General features: G+C 31.2%; 2 protein-coding genes across 3 annotated transcripts; one reads left to right on the top strand and one right to left on the bottom strand.

The window, feature by feature from the left end:
• Positions 1-628: 628 nt before the first annotated feature.
• Positions 629-9582, bottom strand: LOC145326403 (uncharacterized). 2 transcript variants are annotated; one of them, XM_080169741.1, is made up of 18 exons: positions 9477-9582; positions 9097-9149; positions 8884-8936; positions 8103-8149; positions 7710-7781; positions 7450-7542; positions 6823-6891; positions 6527-6625; positions 6192-6230; positions 5543-5635; positions 5061-5126; positions 4449-4538; positions 3889-3947; positions 3372-3455; positions 2964-3086; positions 1886-1994; positions 1068-1154; positions 629-772 (listed from the first exon to the last, which is right to left on the bottom strand). In XM_080169741.1, the coding sequence occupies exons 1-18, from the start codon at positions 9522-9524 to the stop codon at positions 695-697; spliced, it is 1362 nt and encodes a 453-aa protein (XP_080025867.1). In that variant the 5' UTR covers positions 9525-9582; the 3' UTR covers positions 629-694. The 2 variants fall into 2 exon arrangements, with proteins under 2 accessions (XP_080025867.1, XP_080025868.1); XM_080169742.1 differs by lacking the exon at positions 6823-6891.
• Positions 9583-12956: 3374 nt separating this feature from the next.
• Positions 12957-17423, top strand: LOC145326405 (uncharacterized). Its single transcript, XM_080169744.1, has 6 exons — positions 12957-13038; positions 13870-13952; positions 15947-16045; positions 16503-16574; positions 16901-16965; positions 17287-17423. The coding sequence occupies exons 1-6, from the start codon at positions 12999-13001 to the stop codon at positions 17303-17305; spliced, it is 378 nt and encodes a 125-aa protein (XP_080025870.1). The 5' UTR covers positions 12957-12998; the 3' UTR covers positions 17306-17423.
• The last annotated feature ends 3043 nt before the right edge of the window (positions 17424-20466 follow it).

Raw genomic sequence — 20466 nt, forward strand, 5'->3', positions numbered from 1 at the left:
TGTATGTAATAGTTATTTCTCGCATCGTATTATAAACGGCTTTCCGCGGATATAGAATGTACAATTATAAGATTAAAACCAGTTTTTTTGCCCCTAGGTGCCGTAGGCACGGGCTAAAAAAACTGGTTTTAATCTTATGATTGTACATTTTTATATTCGTAGAAAAATGGATATAATACGATGCCAGACATAGTTTTTTCGTATGGATGAGAACCGGTTCCTATCCACCGGATTCGAATAAATACGAGAAAATATTTTACATGACTTATCAAATGACATAGTAATGTTTATTTGAGTCGATATAGCTTTTTTTGGTTGGAATTTTGAATGAGGTTTATGAAGTGGAGATATTGATAATGTAAAAGAACAAAGCAGACAGATTAATAAAAACTAGGGAGTAAAACTTATGTATCGTCTACTGTCTCATCTATACTATGCCTAACATAGTATTTTGTTTTTAAAGGAACATTTTTCTAAGAAATCATTTTGAGAGTTTAATAAAAAGTTACGGTGAGCTGAGCATTATAAAATAATCCAAAATTTTTAATTATATTACAACCATAATAAAGATACGATATTATTGTCTGTAAGATAAATATTTTTCAAGTGTATAGCCAAAATAAATATATATCATTTAATGACAGGGCTAACTTTGTCCTAATTTTTGTTTCCATCTCCATCTTGCAATTTTAATTTATTCTTCATCCTCCAGGTCTGATAATGGATTTGAAGTGGAGAGATGTTGTGTCGGATCTTTTATCATGCTCAGCACCTGAATAAAGAATAAAAAAATTATCTACCTATGTGTGTTAATCCGAGTGGGGCTTAAGATCTCCCTAACCGCTGGACTTATACGGCTGTTTTTAGATAATATCCTTTCAAGTTATATCATGGTTTTAAGCTATTTGTAAAAAAAAATTGAAGGTAAGGATAAATCAACTTAATTTTATCATATATAGTGAGAGAAAAAATGGAGAGAGGAGAGTTGAAGATTTCAAAATTGTAAGATTTATCCTATTTCCCTATCAATTTTAGACATCATATATGGATAAAATGAACTATTTTACCTTACTTTCCTCCATTTCAGAAACATGCTTCTTTAGTTTCAAAACTTCATCCTCAAACTTTTGCATGAAAACTCCGGCACTTTCATCCTAAAGATTAAAAATATTAAATATTGGTCTCTTGTATAGGGAGGAGATACAATCAGAGGCATACAAAGAATATATCTGCCATGAGCATCACATCATGCTACAAATGGATTCAAATATGAAACCGGAATACCTGGACACATTATTCACTATATCATTCCTAATACTGGTTAAAGTGTTTTTTAATATCTTTTCTCGTATTCATTCGAATCCGGTGGATAGGAACCGGTTCTCATCCATACGAAAAAACTATGTCTAGCATCGTATTATATCCAGTTTTCTACAAATATAGAAATGTACAATCATAAGATTAAAACTAGTTTTTTTAGCCGGTGCCTTCGGCACCACAAGGCTAAAAAACTAGTTTTAATCTTATAATTGTACATTCTATATCCGCGGAAAGCCGTTTATAATACGATGAAAGAAATAACTATTATCTGTCTTGACAATTCAATTGAAACACCTTTTACCTAATCTTTTTAAAAACCAAGGCGGCTTTATTCTGAATTGGCAATAAAATTCCATCTATCTCGGGGTGATTTCTCTTGGGAGAGTGCTTGCACCCATTACCAAAATAGTTACAAACCTTCCAAGGACCTATGAGAATCTACATTGTTTGTAAGGGTCAGCAGTTAGCGAGATCCTTTAGTAAAGACTGACAGAAACACATACTGTTACTTTTATATGAGGATTATTAAAATACTCCTTTTATCTCATAAAGTATCATATTGTACCTGACAATTGAAACACTTTTTAAGCTTGTTAAAAAACCCCGTGGCTTTACTCTGAATAATTGAAATACTTCTGTCTATCTTATTAACCATATCCTCATCCTCCCAGCTCCTAAATAAACAAGAATAATAAATAAAATCTATGATAGCGTAACATCAATGAAAATTATGACACAAAACTAAATTGGGCTTATATAAATTTCCAAAAAAACTTCAGAAAATTTCTATTTTATAGTTTAACCACCATAATCCTTTTACAAATTATAAAAGACTAGTTGCTTCGCCCCTAGCCTCTTGGGGAGGCCGGGTGATGTCAGAAAAATAGCCAAAAACCACCCTAATACATTCACAGACTCCATGAAAAGTAAAACCTATTTGGACCAGCTATTTCTGACAAATTTAGCTTCATACAATTAAAAGCCTTACTACTTTGGAAAAAAGGATTGATATTAAGGTAAATATTAAGGGGGGGGGGGGTTAATGCAACCATCTCGTAATCAGTGAGCAAATGACACTTAGAATTCAAATTTTGATCTGAAAGTTTGCATGAGTAATCCTTGGTAGGTCTATTTTCCCTAAATTGACAAAAAGTTGGAAAAGTAACGGCTTACGGCTCAGCCGTTTAGCCATTTTTAAACTATTTTTAAGGCAAATCATCACAAAAACCTTTCTCCACATAATACTCTTTACTGCTCCAAAACGTTTTTTAAACAGTTCTAGCCGCTAGTTGCTGGTACTAGAAATCTAAAAGTGTTTTTTTTGTATCATTTCACATGATTTAAAGCAAAAAAATATTTCAAAAAGTTGATTCCTACATAATTTATGGCAGATTTGCCCTGAAAATACCCAAAAAACGGCTAAACGGCTGAGCCGCTAGCCGTTACTTTTTCAACTTTTTGTTCGATTTAGGGAAAATAGACATTTGATCACTGATTACGAGATGGTTGCATTAACCCCCCCCCCCCCTTTTTACTAAACAATTGCGCATTTGTATTCAGCAAAATAACTTTGGTAACAGTCTTAAAAACGAATGATTAGTTTGTTATAGTATTAGATCTTTTAAAAAACGAGCCAATCAAACCTGAAATCATTTGGGCCGACGTATTTGCTGATTCTCTTAACAGTTGTAACAATGTCTGGTTGTTTCTTCAGCATGAGAGGGGCAATACCTAGCTCTTGTAGCTCATCTAGTGCTTGAATACATCTAAGAATATACATTATACATACTTGAATCAAGGATAAAAAAAAACCTTTTTTTGTAGAGCAAACAATCTTAAATTGATAAAAGAAACAGTTTAACAAAAATGCATCGGAAAAGAAGTGTTTACAAAATGAGTTACTTTTAACTTCTATTGAACACTTATAAGTTAGATTTATTTATCATTTTTAAAACAAATGGGGATGGAGGAGGGTGTCAACAACCCAACCCCCTTGAAAGACACCTATTCTTACTATTAAGGACAGAATAAATAAATCAAAACGCACAAACCTGTCAGGTGAAGGTTTCTTAAGGTTTAGTGATGTTTTCACAGCAATGTCTAACTCAACAAGTCTCTGCTCTATTTTCAACCACCTTAAGCAAATTTTATTGATATTTTAATATTTTATCATTAATTTATCAACCATATTTAATCAGGGTGACAGTCCAAACACAAATAAATATCAAAAACTAAGAATTCAAAATCCGTGAAAACTTTAATTTTCGGAATTCAACTCTTATTTTGAGTATTATACCAATTTTTCTATCCAGTCCGAATCCGATTTTGAAACGTGTTAAGAAAAAAGGGAATGCCTATGAAATAGAACAACAAATAAAAGCGCAAAGGTGGAACTTTAAAAAATAAAGGCTGTGTGATCAAATGATTGGTTGAATGTAATGTTAGGAAATGTGCAGTGGCTGTGATTGCGCAAACTAATTCCATTTGAAATTGCTGAAAACTTGGACATTTCTGTTGCGTAAAACTTGTTTTGTTTTGTAACTAAAGGGAAGTGGGTAAAAAATTTACCTCAATTTTTCTTTGCTTCTTCTCAATTTTCTTTCATTGTCAATAATATCCCTTTCCTCCTGCAAATAAAAAAAACATCTTATAGAAATCATGACAGCCGCTTAGATGGACGACCAGTAGAGTCTGGCAGATACACCCTAGTAGATATAGAGAACCTGTGCTACTTAACTCTTCATAAAAGTTGTACTATGAAAGAAATGTAATAAATTGATAGGATAATCTGCGAAAATGAAACGTATTTCTATAAAATACCAAAAATCACCATTGTATGTACCTATAATATATCATTTAGATATTCATTAATTAAAATAAAATATAAATAACATAGAATTTCAAATATATCTGTTATTTTTCAATGTGTACCTGAATCTTTACCTGTCCTGATTTACAACATTGTAGATTTAAAGAAGCTGAGTGTCTCTCTGTGTCTATTAAGATCTTGTAAAGGAAACGGCTAGACCGATCAGTCAACAATTTAAAGAAAAAAAAACGGAAAAAAACTCTTCCTCCCTAGAGCGAGACATTAGAGGACAGGAGCGAAACAACTTGTTAATTCATGCCTGAGTAAGTTTAGCTCTTTCTTGGAGTTTTTTCTGAATTTCAGGGGGTACCACTTCACCACTCTCGATGCGCTTCTTAAACTTAAGGGCCTACAATCAAAAAATATTTTCAGTTCTGTACTTAAAAAACTAAAAGTGTTATTTCTTTTGTCAACAAAAATAGGTAAAAAGTAAACATATTAGTGGTTTAGCCTTGGTTAGTCACGCAGGGATAGTGCAAGACAGGAATGTGCCAAGCAGTTTCAGGGCCCGTAGCTTGACAACAAGATTTTAGAGAAAAGAAAAAGTGAAGGTGAAGATTAATTTCTTTAAACACACATTAAAAGTCGGTACTCAAAAGATCAAAGGTCATAACATAGATTTTTCAGAGGGAAAGTAAATCTATGAAAAATGTCACGTTTCCTCTATGCATAACTTCTGACATGTGGTGTAGCCCTGACACGGCTGGGGCATACATCATGATTTGAGGGAAAGTACCAAAATTTTACAAAGAAATCAGAAAGAAAAGATTACAACAATTTAATTTTTGAGAACTAAAAACTTACAATATTTTAACAGAATACCTAGGTACTATTATGAAGAAAAAACATTTCAACCACGAATGGTAATTACCTTTCTAGCTGAGGCATTTTCCCACTCAATCCTAGCTTCATCAGAAACAAAACTTTCTGGCCGGTCCTAAAATAAGTTGAAACCCTTATGTAAAGATCCTTTTGTAATAGTAAATTAGAAGCCTATCTGTCTGTAGCGTAGGGTATCTCGTTAACAGCTGGACCTTTACAGTGAAGCTTCTTATAGAACCAGTAATGGTATACAACTGTTTGAAAGAGAGTAACTCCACTCTCCCAAGATAAATTACCCCTGGAAAAAAACCTTCAAAATTTAATATTTACTTTTGCTTACTTATGAAACTAAAATGGAAAGTTAAATTGAACTTGCTCTCGTTTGTTCATGATTAGAATAAGTAGGACACCAGCCATACTGTAACCAAGGTTAAAAAAATAATAAGTAAACTCTAATTATCTATCAATGATATCTAACAACAGGACACTAACTTATCTACCTTAATGGTAATGAAACTAAATAGGTAATACCTTATCAAGATTAATTTCAATGATATCATCTGTATCTTTAACTCTGACCCATAATTTTCTTTCATCTCTCACAATATGTGTACTGATGATTTCCTGATAAGGGTTGAAATGAATTGTATGATGAAAAAATGAATAGACAGATGAAAGTAATTACAAAGAAAATTATGATAAATTAACAAGTGAAATATGATTATTTCTCGTATTCATTCGAATCCGGTGGATAGGAACCGGTTCTCATCCATACGAAAAAACTATGTCTAGCATCGTATTATATCCAGCTTTCTACGAATATAGAAATATACAATCATAAAATTAAAACCAGTTTTTTTAGCCGGTGCCTTCGGCACCTCGGGGCTAAAAAAACTAGTTTTAATCTAATAATTGTACTTTCTATATCCGCGGAAAGCCGTTTATAGTACGATGCGAGAAATAACTATTCTTTTTTACTTCTTCTACATTCTGACAAAAAATATTATCTAGGTAGTTTTTTTCCTGATTTTCTTTAAAGGATAGATAAACTAAAGGACTACATAGGTACAAACACTAAGAAACAAAAGCTACACAAACAAACAAACATAAACTAGCTGTAGGAAATTGACCAAAGTAAAGCAGTAAAACTTTATAAATGTAATAAATTAAGGAAAATTACCTTGGAAGGACTGCTTTCTGTCGATTTCTTTGATTCGGTCTGAAAGAATATATATTTATTGGGAAAACAATTAAAATTCAATCAAATAAAAAATACTTAGGTATATTGTTAGATTTAAGCAGGGTATTTGTCAATAATAAAGAAAATCTAATTTTTTAAAAAGGTATTCTGAGTTGGAAGTATCTCATGGACTGATCTTACCGAAAAAGCAACTGCGCTACTTACTAAGTAATCACGTAATATTTCTCTAATATGTTAAAGCGAACCATAAGATTTCAGGATTTATAGTTGAATATCGAACCATGTGGGATTACTTCTAAATAAACCTAACTCACCTCGGAATGGTCGCTATCATAAGACTTAATGCTGCTGTATTCTTCATAGTCTGATATCTTTGTCTTGCTCAAGTGTACAGAAGGAGACATTGCCAATTTCTATCAATTGAAAGCTCATATTTTATAACTACTTACTTCATTATATAAAAGTAACAAGAAGGGAAGCTTCTCAAAGGTCCCGGGATGGTTTTAGACAATTTTTTTAGGTTTAGGGTTTTATAGATTTTTCTGTACATCATAATATACAGTCCCAAGATACTAGGGGCCCAGCCACTAGTATTTTAAAAAGAGCTTTCCTTGTATGGTAAAAATGCTTCATCATAATCTTCTGCTTTACGTTTCATTGATTTTGACGGACTAGGAACCTAAAATATATTCAAGTAGGATTTAAACAGGATCAGCAAAGACGTTGTGTGGTCTACAATCTAACAAAGGGTCATAGGATATTAAAATAAGGGATGGCAATCCGTCAAATTTTTGGACCGGATTCGGATTCTCTTACAAGAATCCGTCAAAAAAAAAATGGCGGATTCCCGCGGATTCCGGATTCTTATTTTTAGCGGATTCCGGATTCGGATTCCGAATTCTAGCTAAATTTTAAAAGGCTTTTTTTAAATTTAAAATTTAAGTGCTACATATGTCCTAAAAATTAATGTTCTTGGTGTTCTCTATAATTCATTTTAGAGAATCGAATTAGATTTTAAAAGATTACATATATAATGATGATAATCTTTGCCTTCAAACAGGGGGAGTTAAAAGTAAAAACTCAAGACGCTAATTTTAGCCTACCAATTAAGAATCCGAATCCGCTATTAAAAAACGGATTCCAGATTCGGATTCCAAAATTGACCAAAAATTGGGCGGATCCCGGATTCGGATTGCCAACCCTAATTAAAATATAGACCAGAATTTCAAATCAATACCTTGCCAACTGAAACAGAATCCCCTTCTTCGTCAATTTCAATGGTCAGGTTCATTCCACCAGCCTGTCCAATTACTCCTTCAGATCCTACTTCCTGAAAATTAACAAAAAATCAATAAAATACAGAATGTAATTCTTTAATAACTTGAAACAAAAAAGACTACAAATAGATTTATCTTGAATATTTCTTAACTAAATATATGAAGTATGATAAACTAGGTATATCATTATTATGAAAAAGAAAATCAAATTGTAACTTACCTGTACAATGGCAATATCTGGGTTGTTTCTGATTTGATCCATACCCTCTAAATAGCCTTTCTTCTTTTTATTCTAAAATTGATTTATGTACAATACCTATACAGAAATATAGTTGTAACTCTTATATGGTCGAGTTGCTGTGTTTAAGGATGTGTTTCAATAAGTGGCTCAACCGTCAAGTAGATTAAACCTAAATATAAACTTAAGGGCATTGTGAAATAAATAAACAGGAAGGAAAACAGTGAAATACTTGAAGTTTATTATGAAATTTTCAGAAAACTAAAGTTCCTGTTTATTTGTAGATCGATTTTACCATTATCATCAATAATGAGGTATTAGTAAACCTCCGAATTTCCTGATAGCACAGGTTAATTTATAATGAGGTTTCCTCACCTTGTTTTCCCAATTTTCAGCCCGTTCTTCAGTAAAGTACCAAATATCTGAATGAATTTTTTAAAAATATATCGCTTAATAAAGGGGGTGGGTGGATTTATTGCAACCATCTCGTAATCAACACGCAAATGGCACTTAGAATCCAGAATTCGTTATAAAACTTAGCATGAGTAATCCTTGGTATGTCTATTTTCCCAAAATTGAAAAAGAGTTGGAAAAGTAACGGCTGGCAGCTTAGCCGTTTTTTTGTGTGGCTATTTTCAGGTCAAATCCATCATTTATTTATATGAATCAACTTGTTCATACATATTTTTGCCTAGACCCGGCTGTAAGTGGCTGGGAGAAGCCAAGAGTATGATATGAAGATAGGGCTTGTGACATTTTAATGAGAGAAAAAAAATAAAAACGGCCAGACGGCTGAGCCGCCAGCCGTTAATTTTCAAACTTTTTGTTCAATTATGAGAAAATAAACCTACCAAGGAAAAAAAGTTGAATCCTACGTAATTATTGGTAGATTTACACTAAAAATAGCCAAAAAACGGCAAAACAGCTGAGCCGTCAGCCGTTAATTTCAAATTTTTATTCGATTTTGAGAAGATAGACCCACTAAGGAGTACTCATCCCAATTTTCATAACGAAATTCGGATTCTAAGAGCCATTTGAACATTGATTACGAGATTGTTACATTGCCCCCCTCCCCCCATTTGAATAAGTTCACAAAACTAATATTTGATGGAAAAAATACATATTCTTCAAAAAAGAATTGTAAAGTAAAACATACCTTCATTCCTTAATGTTGCGGTTTCAAATGTACCATAGAAAAACACTTTGTACCTAAAATGGTATTATTATAAAATGACATTTAATATATAAATGTCTTTATATATGAGCATACAATATGCGACACAGGATTTTACAGTATGGATCAAAAATGGTTAAATCATCGGATTCGGATCGGGCCATACTAAAATTAAAGTAATAGGTAGGTACTAACTTTGAAGAAGAGACCGAAGTAATTCTAGCTGGCCAGGGAGGATAACCTTTCACCTACAATTAATAATCAAATAGTAGTATCACAAAAACAATTATTACAAAAGCGTTAAATACATTTAGAATCATAATTCTTTCGGTTTATTTAATTATTATGATAATGAAATCTATGGTGTTTTTAAAATTGTGAACGATTTGAACAGATCGATGAATATTGGCATTGTTTTATATAAAAAAAGTTTATTTATTACGTATTCTCCATACGTGAAAGTTGGCGATTCTGAGAAATGCGCATAACGTACGTTATATACCAAAGTGTTGAAATTTTCTGTATAATTTAAACGATTGGGTAAACTAATCAAATTGAAAATAAAAAATATTTACCTTGGCAAAAACTAAATCACCAGGTCGAAATTTATCTGCTTTTGGCATTTTTAAATCTTGAAATTGTAAAAAAAAAAATGAAATAAACAATATTTCGAAAACTTTTGTTTCTTAATTAGAATTTCACATAAAAAAGTTATAATAACATAAAAATAAATTTTAAAAAATGATAATTCATTAACAAAATTAAAAGTTATCAAGAAAAGCCATAACATATCAAGAAAATTATAAAATTAAAAACAACAACTAGTCAGCGCGGAAAAACATCGTAACGTGCAAATGCCGCTGAACAAAACTGAATCTGAGTTGTCGTCGTTGCGCATTTTGGAATAAGGACTTTTGCGCATTTTAAAAATAATTTTATTTTAATTAAAGCTTTAGTTAGAGGTTTGTCTAGTTAGAATAAGTTAAGATCCATGCATAATTAAACTATTTTCTTATCTCTTTCAAAATTGGAATGTAATGCGTTGATAAGTGAAATTTGCTACGTTTTTCTAAAATGTCACCATTCATATATGTTTTAGCCGGCACTTAAACTATTTGAAATAACTTTGAATTCGCCACTAGCCTTTGGGTCTTCCCTAAATAATTTTTACTATATGCCATAACGCCTAGTTAGAATGACCTCTAAGCTCACTGTTCGTAATGGCCTTAAACCTGACCTGTTCATTCAGACCAACACTAAAATTATCAAAAACGCTCGGTTCAGCCATTATCAAAATCAAACTTTAGTATATATATTCAATATACCTCCAATAATTTATCTATTCCTTTATCCCTTATGTTGATGAATATCAGGTGGTAGTGTCACGTATTTAAAACATAATTTTAACAATGTAATCCTAATCCTGGCGGGAGGTATTTTTTGCTGGACACACATCCAGCCACTAAGAAATAGACCATAAGGTGCAAGAACAATCTTTTTGTTAAATTGTTTGCTAAAATCGTTACACGTCTCCCTTTATAAAAGGTTATCTGTAATAACTCTTATCATAAATTGAGACATGTTTTCTCGTCCTATTAATTCAAAACTTTGAATGAATATTCCTATGGGGATATGGTATAGTGTTAAAGCTTAGTAATCATTATGAACTTACATTTAAACCCAGTAATTATTAAGCTAAAATTAGACTCCAAATTTGGCAGATTTTCCTTGTATAGTAGTTGCTTCGCTTTTGAAATCACTGCGATTAGTCTAAATTGTTGGCTCTAATGTGAAGTATATGTACATATTTCATGTACCTTAACAAAAGGATACTTTTTACTTACACATTTTATTATTTATGCTTTTGACATAACATTTGTTTATGGCATAACTAAAAGGATGAGTTCGTCATAAAATAGTTACAGTGAATAGATCAAAGTGAATAAAATGACCTAAAAAATGTCACAAAAATGAGATACAGTTCATAGTATTTGATAAAAGAGACACTATAAAGCGACCATTTGTCTGTCTGTCTGCCGTCTGTCACTGAACATCTGCTCAATAACTGACTTTGTTCGTTTGTCCAACAATGACTTTTTTGCTCTTCACTACTTATGGATGCTTTTATCCTTGTATAAAAACTGTAGGTTGTATGTGCATTATAAGGGGAATATTACAAACCGTAAAATAGCCTAATCTAAACAAAGACCAACACAAATATTTCCTGAAAATTGTAGAATAATTTCCATGTGACTGACAGTAAACAAACATTTATACATTTTATTACTTTAATATTAACTAATGACATCGCCCCTATAACCTCTGGGACCTTCGTCCCATGAGAGGGGAAATCAAGGTAAGTTGCATACATGTTAGGCAATATTCTATTTCAGAAAAAAATGGAGAGGGGATTCTATTAGAATGGGTGTGTTTCTCCCTCCTGCAAAATAGTTTAAAACGCCACAGGACCAGTAACAATATTTCCCAGCAACAACTTGTGGCTGCATCCATAGCATCTAGGAGCTCTAAATTCGAATGGTGAGGGAAAGTAAAAAAACAACCATAGGACCTAAGTCAAGCTTCATTAACATAAAGAACTCAATTTGTTCAGTATTTATTAAAATCTTAAGCAACAGACAAAAAACGTACTAATTTATATAATACTAGCGGCTTCGCCCCTAGCCTCTAGGGGCTTTGCCCCAAGAGGTTTGAGCAACCTAATTTTTCGTATTTTAGATTTGAAAAGAAAAAGTTAAAAAAAAATTTTTTGGGGGGGGTTATTTTTCATTTTTTGGGGGGGTTAGAGGTGTCCCACCCCCCAAGAAAATAGCTTAAAACCACCACAGGACCAGCAGGTATAATCCCTGAAGAGTAGATCCCAATCGGTTCAGTGGTTACTGAGATCTTAAGCTTCAGACGGACAGACAGACAGACAGACGGACAGACAGACGGACAGACATCGTTCTACTTTGTATTATAGATGACTAGGAGTTACGCCCCTAGAATCCTCCTTTTAGAAAAGAAAAATTTAGAAGAAAAAAAGATTTGGAGGGATCTTTTTACTAGGGGTGAATAGTAGTAATAAACCTCCTATAGCTCTATAATGAGCTTCACTGTAAAGGATAGGTTCAGCGGTTATCAAGATCCTTTGCTACATACAAAAAAAGACTTACTTTTTATATCAGGATAGTCAGACAAACCATACATTTTGAGAAGCTTTAAAAACAACAATTATATTTACACCAATAAAAATCTCCGAGTATATTTTTCTCTCTTTCAATTGTCCTCACTAAATAAGAGTGAGAGAGAGAAAAAGAAACTAAAGAAAGGGAATGGTCATTCTGAAACTATAAATTAGAAAAGTAGTAATCAGAAAAAGATTAGTCTCTTAAAATTTGTCTTACCATCAATATAAATCCTATTATATGAATAGTAATATTTTTTTGTCTGTAGCTTTAGATTTCACTAACTGTAAAACGGAATTCTCCTTTATAGAGACGCTTCAAGAAAATCACAGGATGGTTTAATGCTATTTTATTTTAGATTTAAATCTTGGGATGCTTTTAGGCTATTTGATAGTAAAATTTATTATTGAAATCACAAGTACAATTATTTTCATAATTTTTCAAAGGCAAGAACAGTAAAGTATTATACAGAAAGATTATAACAATTTTCCCTAATGAATATGACATTTGAATTAAAATGTTCATCCATATTGTAACTTGCATTATCATTCAATCTTCTTTTAAAAATTGTCCCATTTTCCTAATAACAATTACGGCAGTACATTGACAAGAAACCCTTAGACTTTGTCTCACTCTAAAAAGTTATTTAAATCGGCTGAAAAATTTCAATACGAAGAACGGATATTTTTGTACTGTTTGTTTAGTCAGACCACAGATTACATTTTTAATAAAATCTTTAGAGTGGTTCTAGTTTTGAGCGTAAAAAGATCTGGCATTCCCCTAAATTATATTTTATCAAAAATACCCATACCCCATATTAGGGAATACTAAAACCTAAGTGCAAAGCCACTAGAGTAATATAAGATGTATTATAGGTATTTTTAATTATATTTTTTTTATTACAGAAATTAGATGAAGGGTTATGTCACAACATTAGTTTATTCTTTCTTAGGTGAGTAAATTAGAATATAAAATAGCAGCTTACATAATAATTATATGTGGTATTCAGGAGCTGCTATAAAGCTACAATCTAGCTGCTTACAAGATGCTTTTCTGATGCAACAGAAGGCAGCTCATTTTTTTCTCTCTTTGTCCAAACTTTTCAAATATTCATTTCAATATTTGTAGTAACTTTTTCGATATTTCTGAATTTTGTTTTCTATATTAGCGGAGCTACTCAATAGTTAGAAATGTCCGTCTGTATGTATATAAGTCTGAAACTATTTGAGAGAAACTTTTTAGATGCTGTAAAGATTTTCTGTACCAATAAGCATAAAATATACAATTACTTGGTCTGTTGGTTTGACAGATATGACACAAAATTTGAAAATTGTCAAACTTTTGTAAAAGATTTGAGATTACCTATTTTCTAATAATATCACTTTTTCCTTATATCCATAGATAATTTTTGTGCTTCCCTTACTTATAAATTTTGTTATTCTTGTTGAATTATACATTGTCTTTTCCTTCTTGTCCATAGCAACCTTATTTTTACTGTCTTCCTTCAAGAAAAATCCTCCAAATAAAATAAACATCATTATAAAATTCTTATTATTGCAAGTTCAAAACTTATATCTATAAATATAAATTTGTAAAATATTTTCCAGTATGGCCTCGAAACCGATTAATATCCGGTGGATTAGAACCGGTTCTCAGTAATATTGAAAAATCACGCATTGCATTGCATAACAGTTTAATCTAACAATTTCTCATTTTTATATCCGTAGAAATATGTTCATAATATGATGCGATTAATAACTAATATAATTTTTTATTATTTTAGTTTCCTTGGTATGGAACCATCCCTTGCCTCCAGGAACCTTTGAAGATAGCCAAACTGTCCTACTTAGATCTCAGATTAACAAGGTAAATTTTTTCAGGGGAGGAAGGGGACATTGCGCTATTTATTACACTAGTCTCCAAAGTTTAATAATAACGTTTTTTGGCTAAACAACTTTTGGGGACTTTTAGTTTTAATGAATTTTGATTGGTTGGTTTATTCAGTTGAGTGTCCAAACGTTTTAATCATAATGGATGTATGAATTTATTTATCACTTTAGATTCCAGTATTTTTTAGATGTGTAGCATCTTTATAAGTTTTATTCTCTTCCAATGGCTGCCTTTATTCCCTCATAGTCTAGTTAGATTACAAATTTGATAACATAACTTCTAAAATTTTTCTCATTTTTAAGTTTCAAGCTCCGACATACATTCATTATTTCCCACATTAACTTTACTATATTTTTCCTTTAGTACCCTTCCATCCTAATTTCTCTTTCTAATTTAAAAGTCTGCATGATTGTGTGATAAAAAGAAATATTCAATAATAATAAAAAATATTTATTTGCTACACATCTCTAACTGTTATTGTTCTTGTCCTGGGATCTAAAGGGATAAGACAATTGCCGATAAATTGATGTACATTCCCAAAAATGATATACTTATTTCTTCTCCTGTAGAATAAAATTAGTGGTTGAAACGTTTAGACACTCAGCCTAATGAAGTGACCAATCAAAATTCAAAAGTCCCCACAGTTGTTTAGCCAACGAAGAAGAAAACGTTATAATAAAACTTTGGGGACTAGTGTAATGAACAGCCCATTGTCTCCTCTCTCTCTCTCTGATTCTTGTTTGGCAATCAAAACTTATTAAAAAGTACATGAAATTTGTATTAGTGGAAATGGATGAACTATTTTTCTTTTTATTAACCACCAAATGTATTTGTGATAACATATTGTTGTAATAATTACATATCCCAAATTTCTGAGAGAATTCTAGGAAAATTAGAAAATGTATTTTTTCATTTCTGTATTCATGGAATTATTTGTTTACATTCACTAGAACAAGATTACTATCAAATAATAATAAGTATAAGTATGCCAATACCCAGCAAAATCACCACAAAAAACTTCAGCGATTATATAAAATAGCAATAAATAAAATTCATAAATCTAAATTCTTTCATTGCATTAGTAATAGTATAATAGAGCAAGTAACTCATTTAAGATATTATGGACAGACTTTTAAAAAAAAAATTAACATTTTAAATAAGAGTTATGTAGTATTCTACATGATTACTACACCATTTTTATCAGATGGACATGTATTAAAGAGTAGCTTTGCTAATAAAAATATTACAAATTGTTACCTGTTGAATAAATTCATATCAAAACCAAATAATGCAACATGTACTCTAAATTTGTAAGTACCAAGTTGTAAATAACTAGCGGCTTCGCCCCTAGCCTCTAGGGGCTTTGCCCCAAGAGGTGATAAAAAAAAATTATGGCGAAAATCGTAAAGGACCATGGAAATCTCCTTCAAAAAAAAAAAAAAAAAAAAATGGGGGGGGATTTTTTGTTTTTTTGGGGGGTTGGGGGTGTCCCACCCCCCAAGAAAATAGCTTAAAACCACCACAGGACCAATAGGTAGATACCCTGAAGAGTAGAATCCGATCGGTTCAGTGGTTACTGAGATCTTAAGGGACAGACAGACAGACGGACAGACAGACGGACAGACGGACAGACGGACAGACGGACAGACATCGTTCTACTTTGTATTATAGATGATGAAATGAAATGAGTATTAGTATTTGCTAGGATTTATTTCTTATACATAAATATTTAAATTTGTAGCCGTGTTTAGTGCCCTAGGTAAAAACTGGGATAGATGTCTCCGCTTTTGTCCAACCTATTCTATTGACGTCATAGTAGAGGGAAAGAGAAAGAGAAGGGGGAAAGAAACCCCCAGAAAAGAGATTGGGTATAGGGTATGTCCTGACGTCAATAGAATAGGAAGGCCAAATACAATGATATCTATCCTCATTTTCCTAGAGCTCTATAGACAGCTACTTTAAATTTGCAGACAGTGCTTGATTTGAAGCTGGCCATCCAGAAGTATCAGATGACACAAAACTGTGGAGATTATATTGATATTGTTGACAAAGCAGTTGCTCTACAAGTGGTAAGAAATTTGTGCTTACATTTAGGAATAATAAAAATTAGAAGAAACAATAGAGGGAGAAGGGGCTAAAAAACTGTATATCCCCTTCCCAAGTACCCTATACCGACTTTAAATTGGGTCTTTAAAAATCAATCAAAAGCGTCGGGAATATTAACATAGCCCAAAAGCAGAAAGCAATTTGCTAGCAGACGAAATAGGTCTCTAATAGGTGGGTCAGGGTAGTTGTCTGGTTTTACATCTTTACTATAGATTTATTTTCTATAACCTGAATGTTTAAGATCATTAGAACTGCTTAAAATTTGACCCTTGAAAGTTATGATCTAAAATTTGTATTCTAATATCCAACAATCCACAATCTAATTATTTTGCTGATTTTCAAAATATATCAAGTATTTTTTGTGTATTATAAAATAAAGTTATTATCATATTGTATTAAATAACAATGTTCGTTCTTTAGGTACTGTGTAGATTAAATAACAAGCCAATCTGTATGATCACTAAGAAGCTTAAGATTCATTTGATGAAAATGGTAAGTGCACTATTTCAATAGAAAATGTCTTTAATTCAATATAGAATTATAAAAGCAGGAATAGGATCATCAGAGAAAAGCAAAAGTAATTTTTATAAAAAATGTAAAAAAAAATTAGCAACACTTTCTTAATCATCAAACACTTTTTTAAATAATAATCAGAAAAACAAAATTATTGTTTGCAAAATTAACCTTCTCCCCGCCCCCCCTAAAAGTAGGTTAAAAAAACAATAAACTTCAAAGAACATTTATAAACTGTCAAAAATATAAAGTAAGAACTTTTCTAAAACATTTTGTGCTTAAATAAAGTAGCTATACATTTTTAGTTCTGCACGAAGCTAAATTCCTGTACTCATAAAGACACGCTGGAAAAAAATCTTCTGCCATTCAGGTAAGAAAAAGTTCCTGTCATAGAAGTAGTTTGACATAAAAGAGGTCATTTTTTCGCGTATTTTTCGTAAATTTGTGTGCAACAGTTTATCAAAATGCTCTTGTTAAGTTAAACGGTTCTTAATTATGACGAAATTTATACTGAGCGTTTGGTCATAATTAAAACTGTTTGACTTAAAAGGAGCATTTGACTAAACCATTACACAAAACTGTACGGAAAATGACCGCCTTTGTGTCAAGATTATTGCGTTTTGAATGTTTCCCCAATTTGTTTTGTCTTATGTAATATATAACAATAATTCATAATTAATTTATCTTATAGATCTTCAATTGGAAAATAAGAAGAGGGAAAGACAAGAAAATCATAAGGAAAGTTTGATAATATTTTGATAATAATATTTAATAGGTATTTTAATTTAGTTTTGTGGTTAGCCAAATAAACTAATAAATTTTTCAAAATCAATGCTTTATATTTATTAATTCAGTTTCAAATTATAACAAATTTAAATTTTAATATTCATTTATTTTAATCTTGCACCAAAAAACAAAAAATCTATGCAAACATGTTAAAGTTGTGGTCAAAATATTTAAATTTTATATTTTATCATTACCTATAAAATTTTTAAAGACCAACATAATTATTTTATATCTTGAATTAAAAATAGTGACTTAAATATTAAATTTGTTATGTTTTAATTTTCTACATAGAGCATTATCTTAATCATAAAAAAATGTCACAAAATTAGTTAAAAAAGATTTTTAATAGGCATATTTAATACCTATGAACCCAGGTTCTACGAAATACCAGAAAAAAAACTCGTTTTACCACAAAAGTGGTAAAGCTGGTCAACCTGGTATAATATACCAGTTTCGTGGTAAATTTTACCAGCAAAAATTTTAGCCAAAAAATTAGTCAAATTTTACCATTTTTTTTGTAAAATTTGACGAAACAAAAAAACCCGTTTTTTGTGTTTTAAATAAAAAACAGCTCTTCATAATCAGTTGTAATACTTTAAAATAATGACTTTTATACAATGAAGCCTAAATTTAAATTTTTTTTTTTTTTTTCAATTTTACCACTTTTGGAAGTTTTACCAAAAATGTGGTCAATTTTACAACTCTATTTTTCAGGTTAAGTCCGAATTTTCGGACTTAGACAAAAAAACACAATTTGGTCAATTTTTACCAAAAAGTTGGTAAAATTTGACAAGGTATTTTTTTAGGCTAAGTCCAGATTTTTGGACTTTGCCAAAAAAAATGAACTTGGTAAAATTTGACCAACTTTTTGGTAAAAATTGACAAGGTAAATTTTTAGGCTAAGTCCAAATTTTTTGACTTTGCCAAAAAAAAAAACTTGGTAAAATTTGACCAACTTTTTGGTAAAAATTGACAAGGTAAATTTTTAGGCTAAGTCCAAATTTTTGGACTTTGCCAAAAAAAAAAACTTGGTAAAATTTGACCAACTTTTTGGTAAAAATTGACAAGGTAAATTTTTAGGCTAAGTCCAAATTTTTGGACTTTGCCAAAAAAAAAAACTTGGTAAAATTTGACCAACTTTTTGGTAAAAATTGACAAGGTAAATTTTTAGGCTAAGTCCAGATTTTTGGACTCTGCCAAAAAAAAAAACTTGGTAAAATTTGACCAACTTTTTGGTAAAAATTGACAAGGTAAATTTTTTGGCTAAGTCCAGATTTTTCCAAACAAACATCCTTCTACTTAATGATAAACATCGCAAATAAAATATAATGAGGAAATATTCAGACCTAATACTTTCCAAACAAAGCATCCTTTTACTCAGCACTATTTGCTTTCGTTATATCGAATATGAAATTAATAAAATATGATGATAATGATTTTATTTAGAATTTATTTCATATTATAACATAACAGGTCATATAGATATTATCCAGGTCAATACTGAAACTACAAAAGATTGGCATCCAAGATAACAACAGTCTACTACTGATGCCTAAATGTCGATTGATAACAGTGCCACCTGGAGAGGTAAATTGTAATGCTGCTTTTATGGAGATTAATGTACTGAAGAACAATCAGGCAAGTCTCCTACCTGGAGGTACTCTGACTATTTGGCTGGAAGTTATAAAACCTGGACCTGAAAGTGCAGTATCCTGTCTCTCTGGTGACCTGGAGAATTGTTTTGAGGATCCAGAGTTTACTGACCGTTTGATAGAAACTAGTACATCCAAATTAAAAGTGCACAAGTTTATACTTGCCTCAAGATCTCCAGTATTTAAGGTAGGTTTTTCCATTCTTACTTGTTAATTAAATTCTTGTCAATATTTTTAGGTAAATTTTTAGGCTAAGTCCAGATTTTTCCAAACAAACATCCTTCTACTTAATGATAAAAATCGCAAATAAAATATAATGATGATAATGATTTTATTTAGAATTTATTTCATATTATAACATAACAGGTCATATAGATATTATCCAGGTCAATACTGAAACTACAAAACTTACTAGTATCGTTTCTGTAAATAACATTTTTTAGAATTTTAGCTTGTGGAATGTTTGGAGCTCTCGAGTAGAACTTAATTAATAAACACCGATTGGGCGGATTGTAATCAATACGCTTTATATGTTAAAGTCAATATTTTTTAGAATTTTAGCTGTGGAATGTTAGGTGTCAACATTGTCGTCATAATAAACACTGATTGTAATCAATACGCTTTATTTAAGTTAATTTTAACTGACTAACAGAATATTCTCTGTTCAACATTGATCGTCATAATAAAACTTATTAGTATCGTTCTGTAAATTATTTGTTAATTTTAACTGACTAACATATTTTAACATATTTTCTCGGTTCAACATTGTCGTTATAATAAATATAATGAAATTTTTTGTATAATCTGTGACTGTTACATGTTGAGATGGAACTCTCGTTGTTCTCCATGGAACTGCAAAGCTCCACGTACTTCAAAACTGGTTCAACTCCAAAATCCTGAAAAAGAATATTCATTTTTAAATTAAGCAATTAAAGGATTAACAAATCAAAAAGGCCTTACAAAAAGGAAAGTTAACGGTTTTGGGAAAATTTCATGGAGAAAGTAGATACAGCTTGTGTATGTGCCTGCTTATTAGAGAAAGTTTAATTCAGTTATCAATACATAACCAGACTGAGAGAAACTAAGAATGTCTTATAACGGGAATTTGGAGTTATGGTATGAATTAAATAGTCGTATGTTAGTACTAAGAGAGAGTCTAGAGATTAGAGCCAGAACTGACAATGTCGAGATCCAGAGGGAGGTTTGTAAGAGGTTATATCAACATGGATGGATTACTACACATCTTAATCGCTGCCGTCCTTCCCCTCTGCTGCCCGCCGCTGCCCAGGCTGCCGAACTGGCAGCTGTTCTTCACGAAGTAAACATGCACGAGGATGAATGTAATGCTGTTTAGATTTTAATAATATCCTGAATGTACTGTTTCAATAATATAAAGTAGTAAAATCTAATTTTAAATAGCTACCTATCTAGTA

Source organism: Acartia tonsa, chromosome 8 (assembly GCF_053477335.1).
Source record: "Acartia tonsa isolate MP-2025a chromosome 8, ASM5347733v1, whole genome shotgun sequence".
Taxonomy (NCBI): domain Eukaryota; kingdom Metazoa; phylum Arthropoda; class Copepoda; order Calanoida; family Acartiidae; genus Acartia; species Acartia tonsa.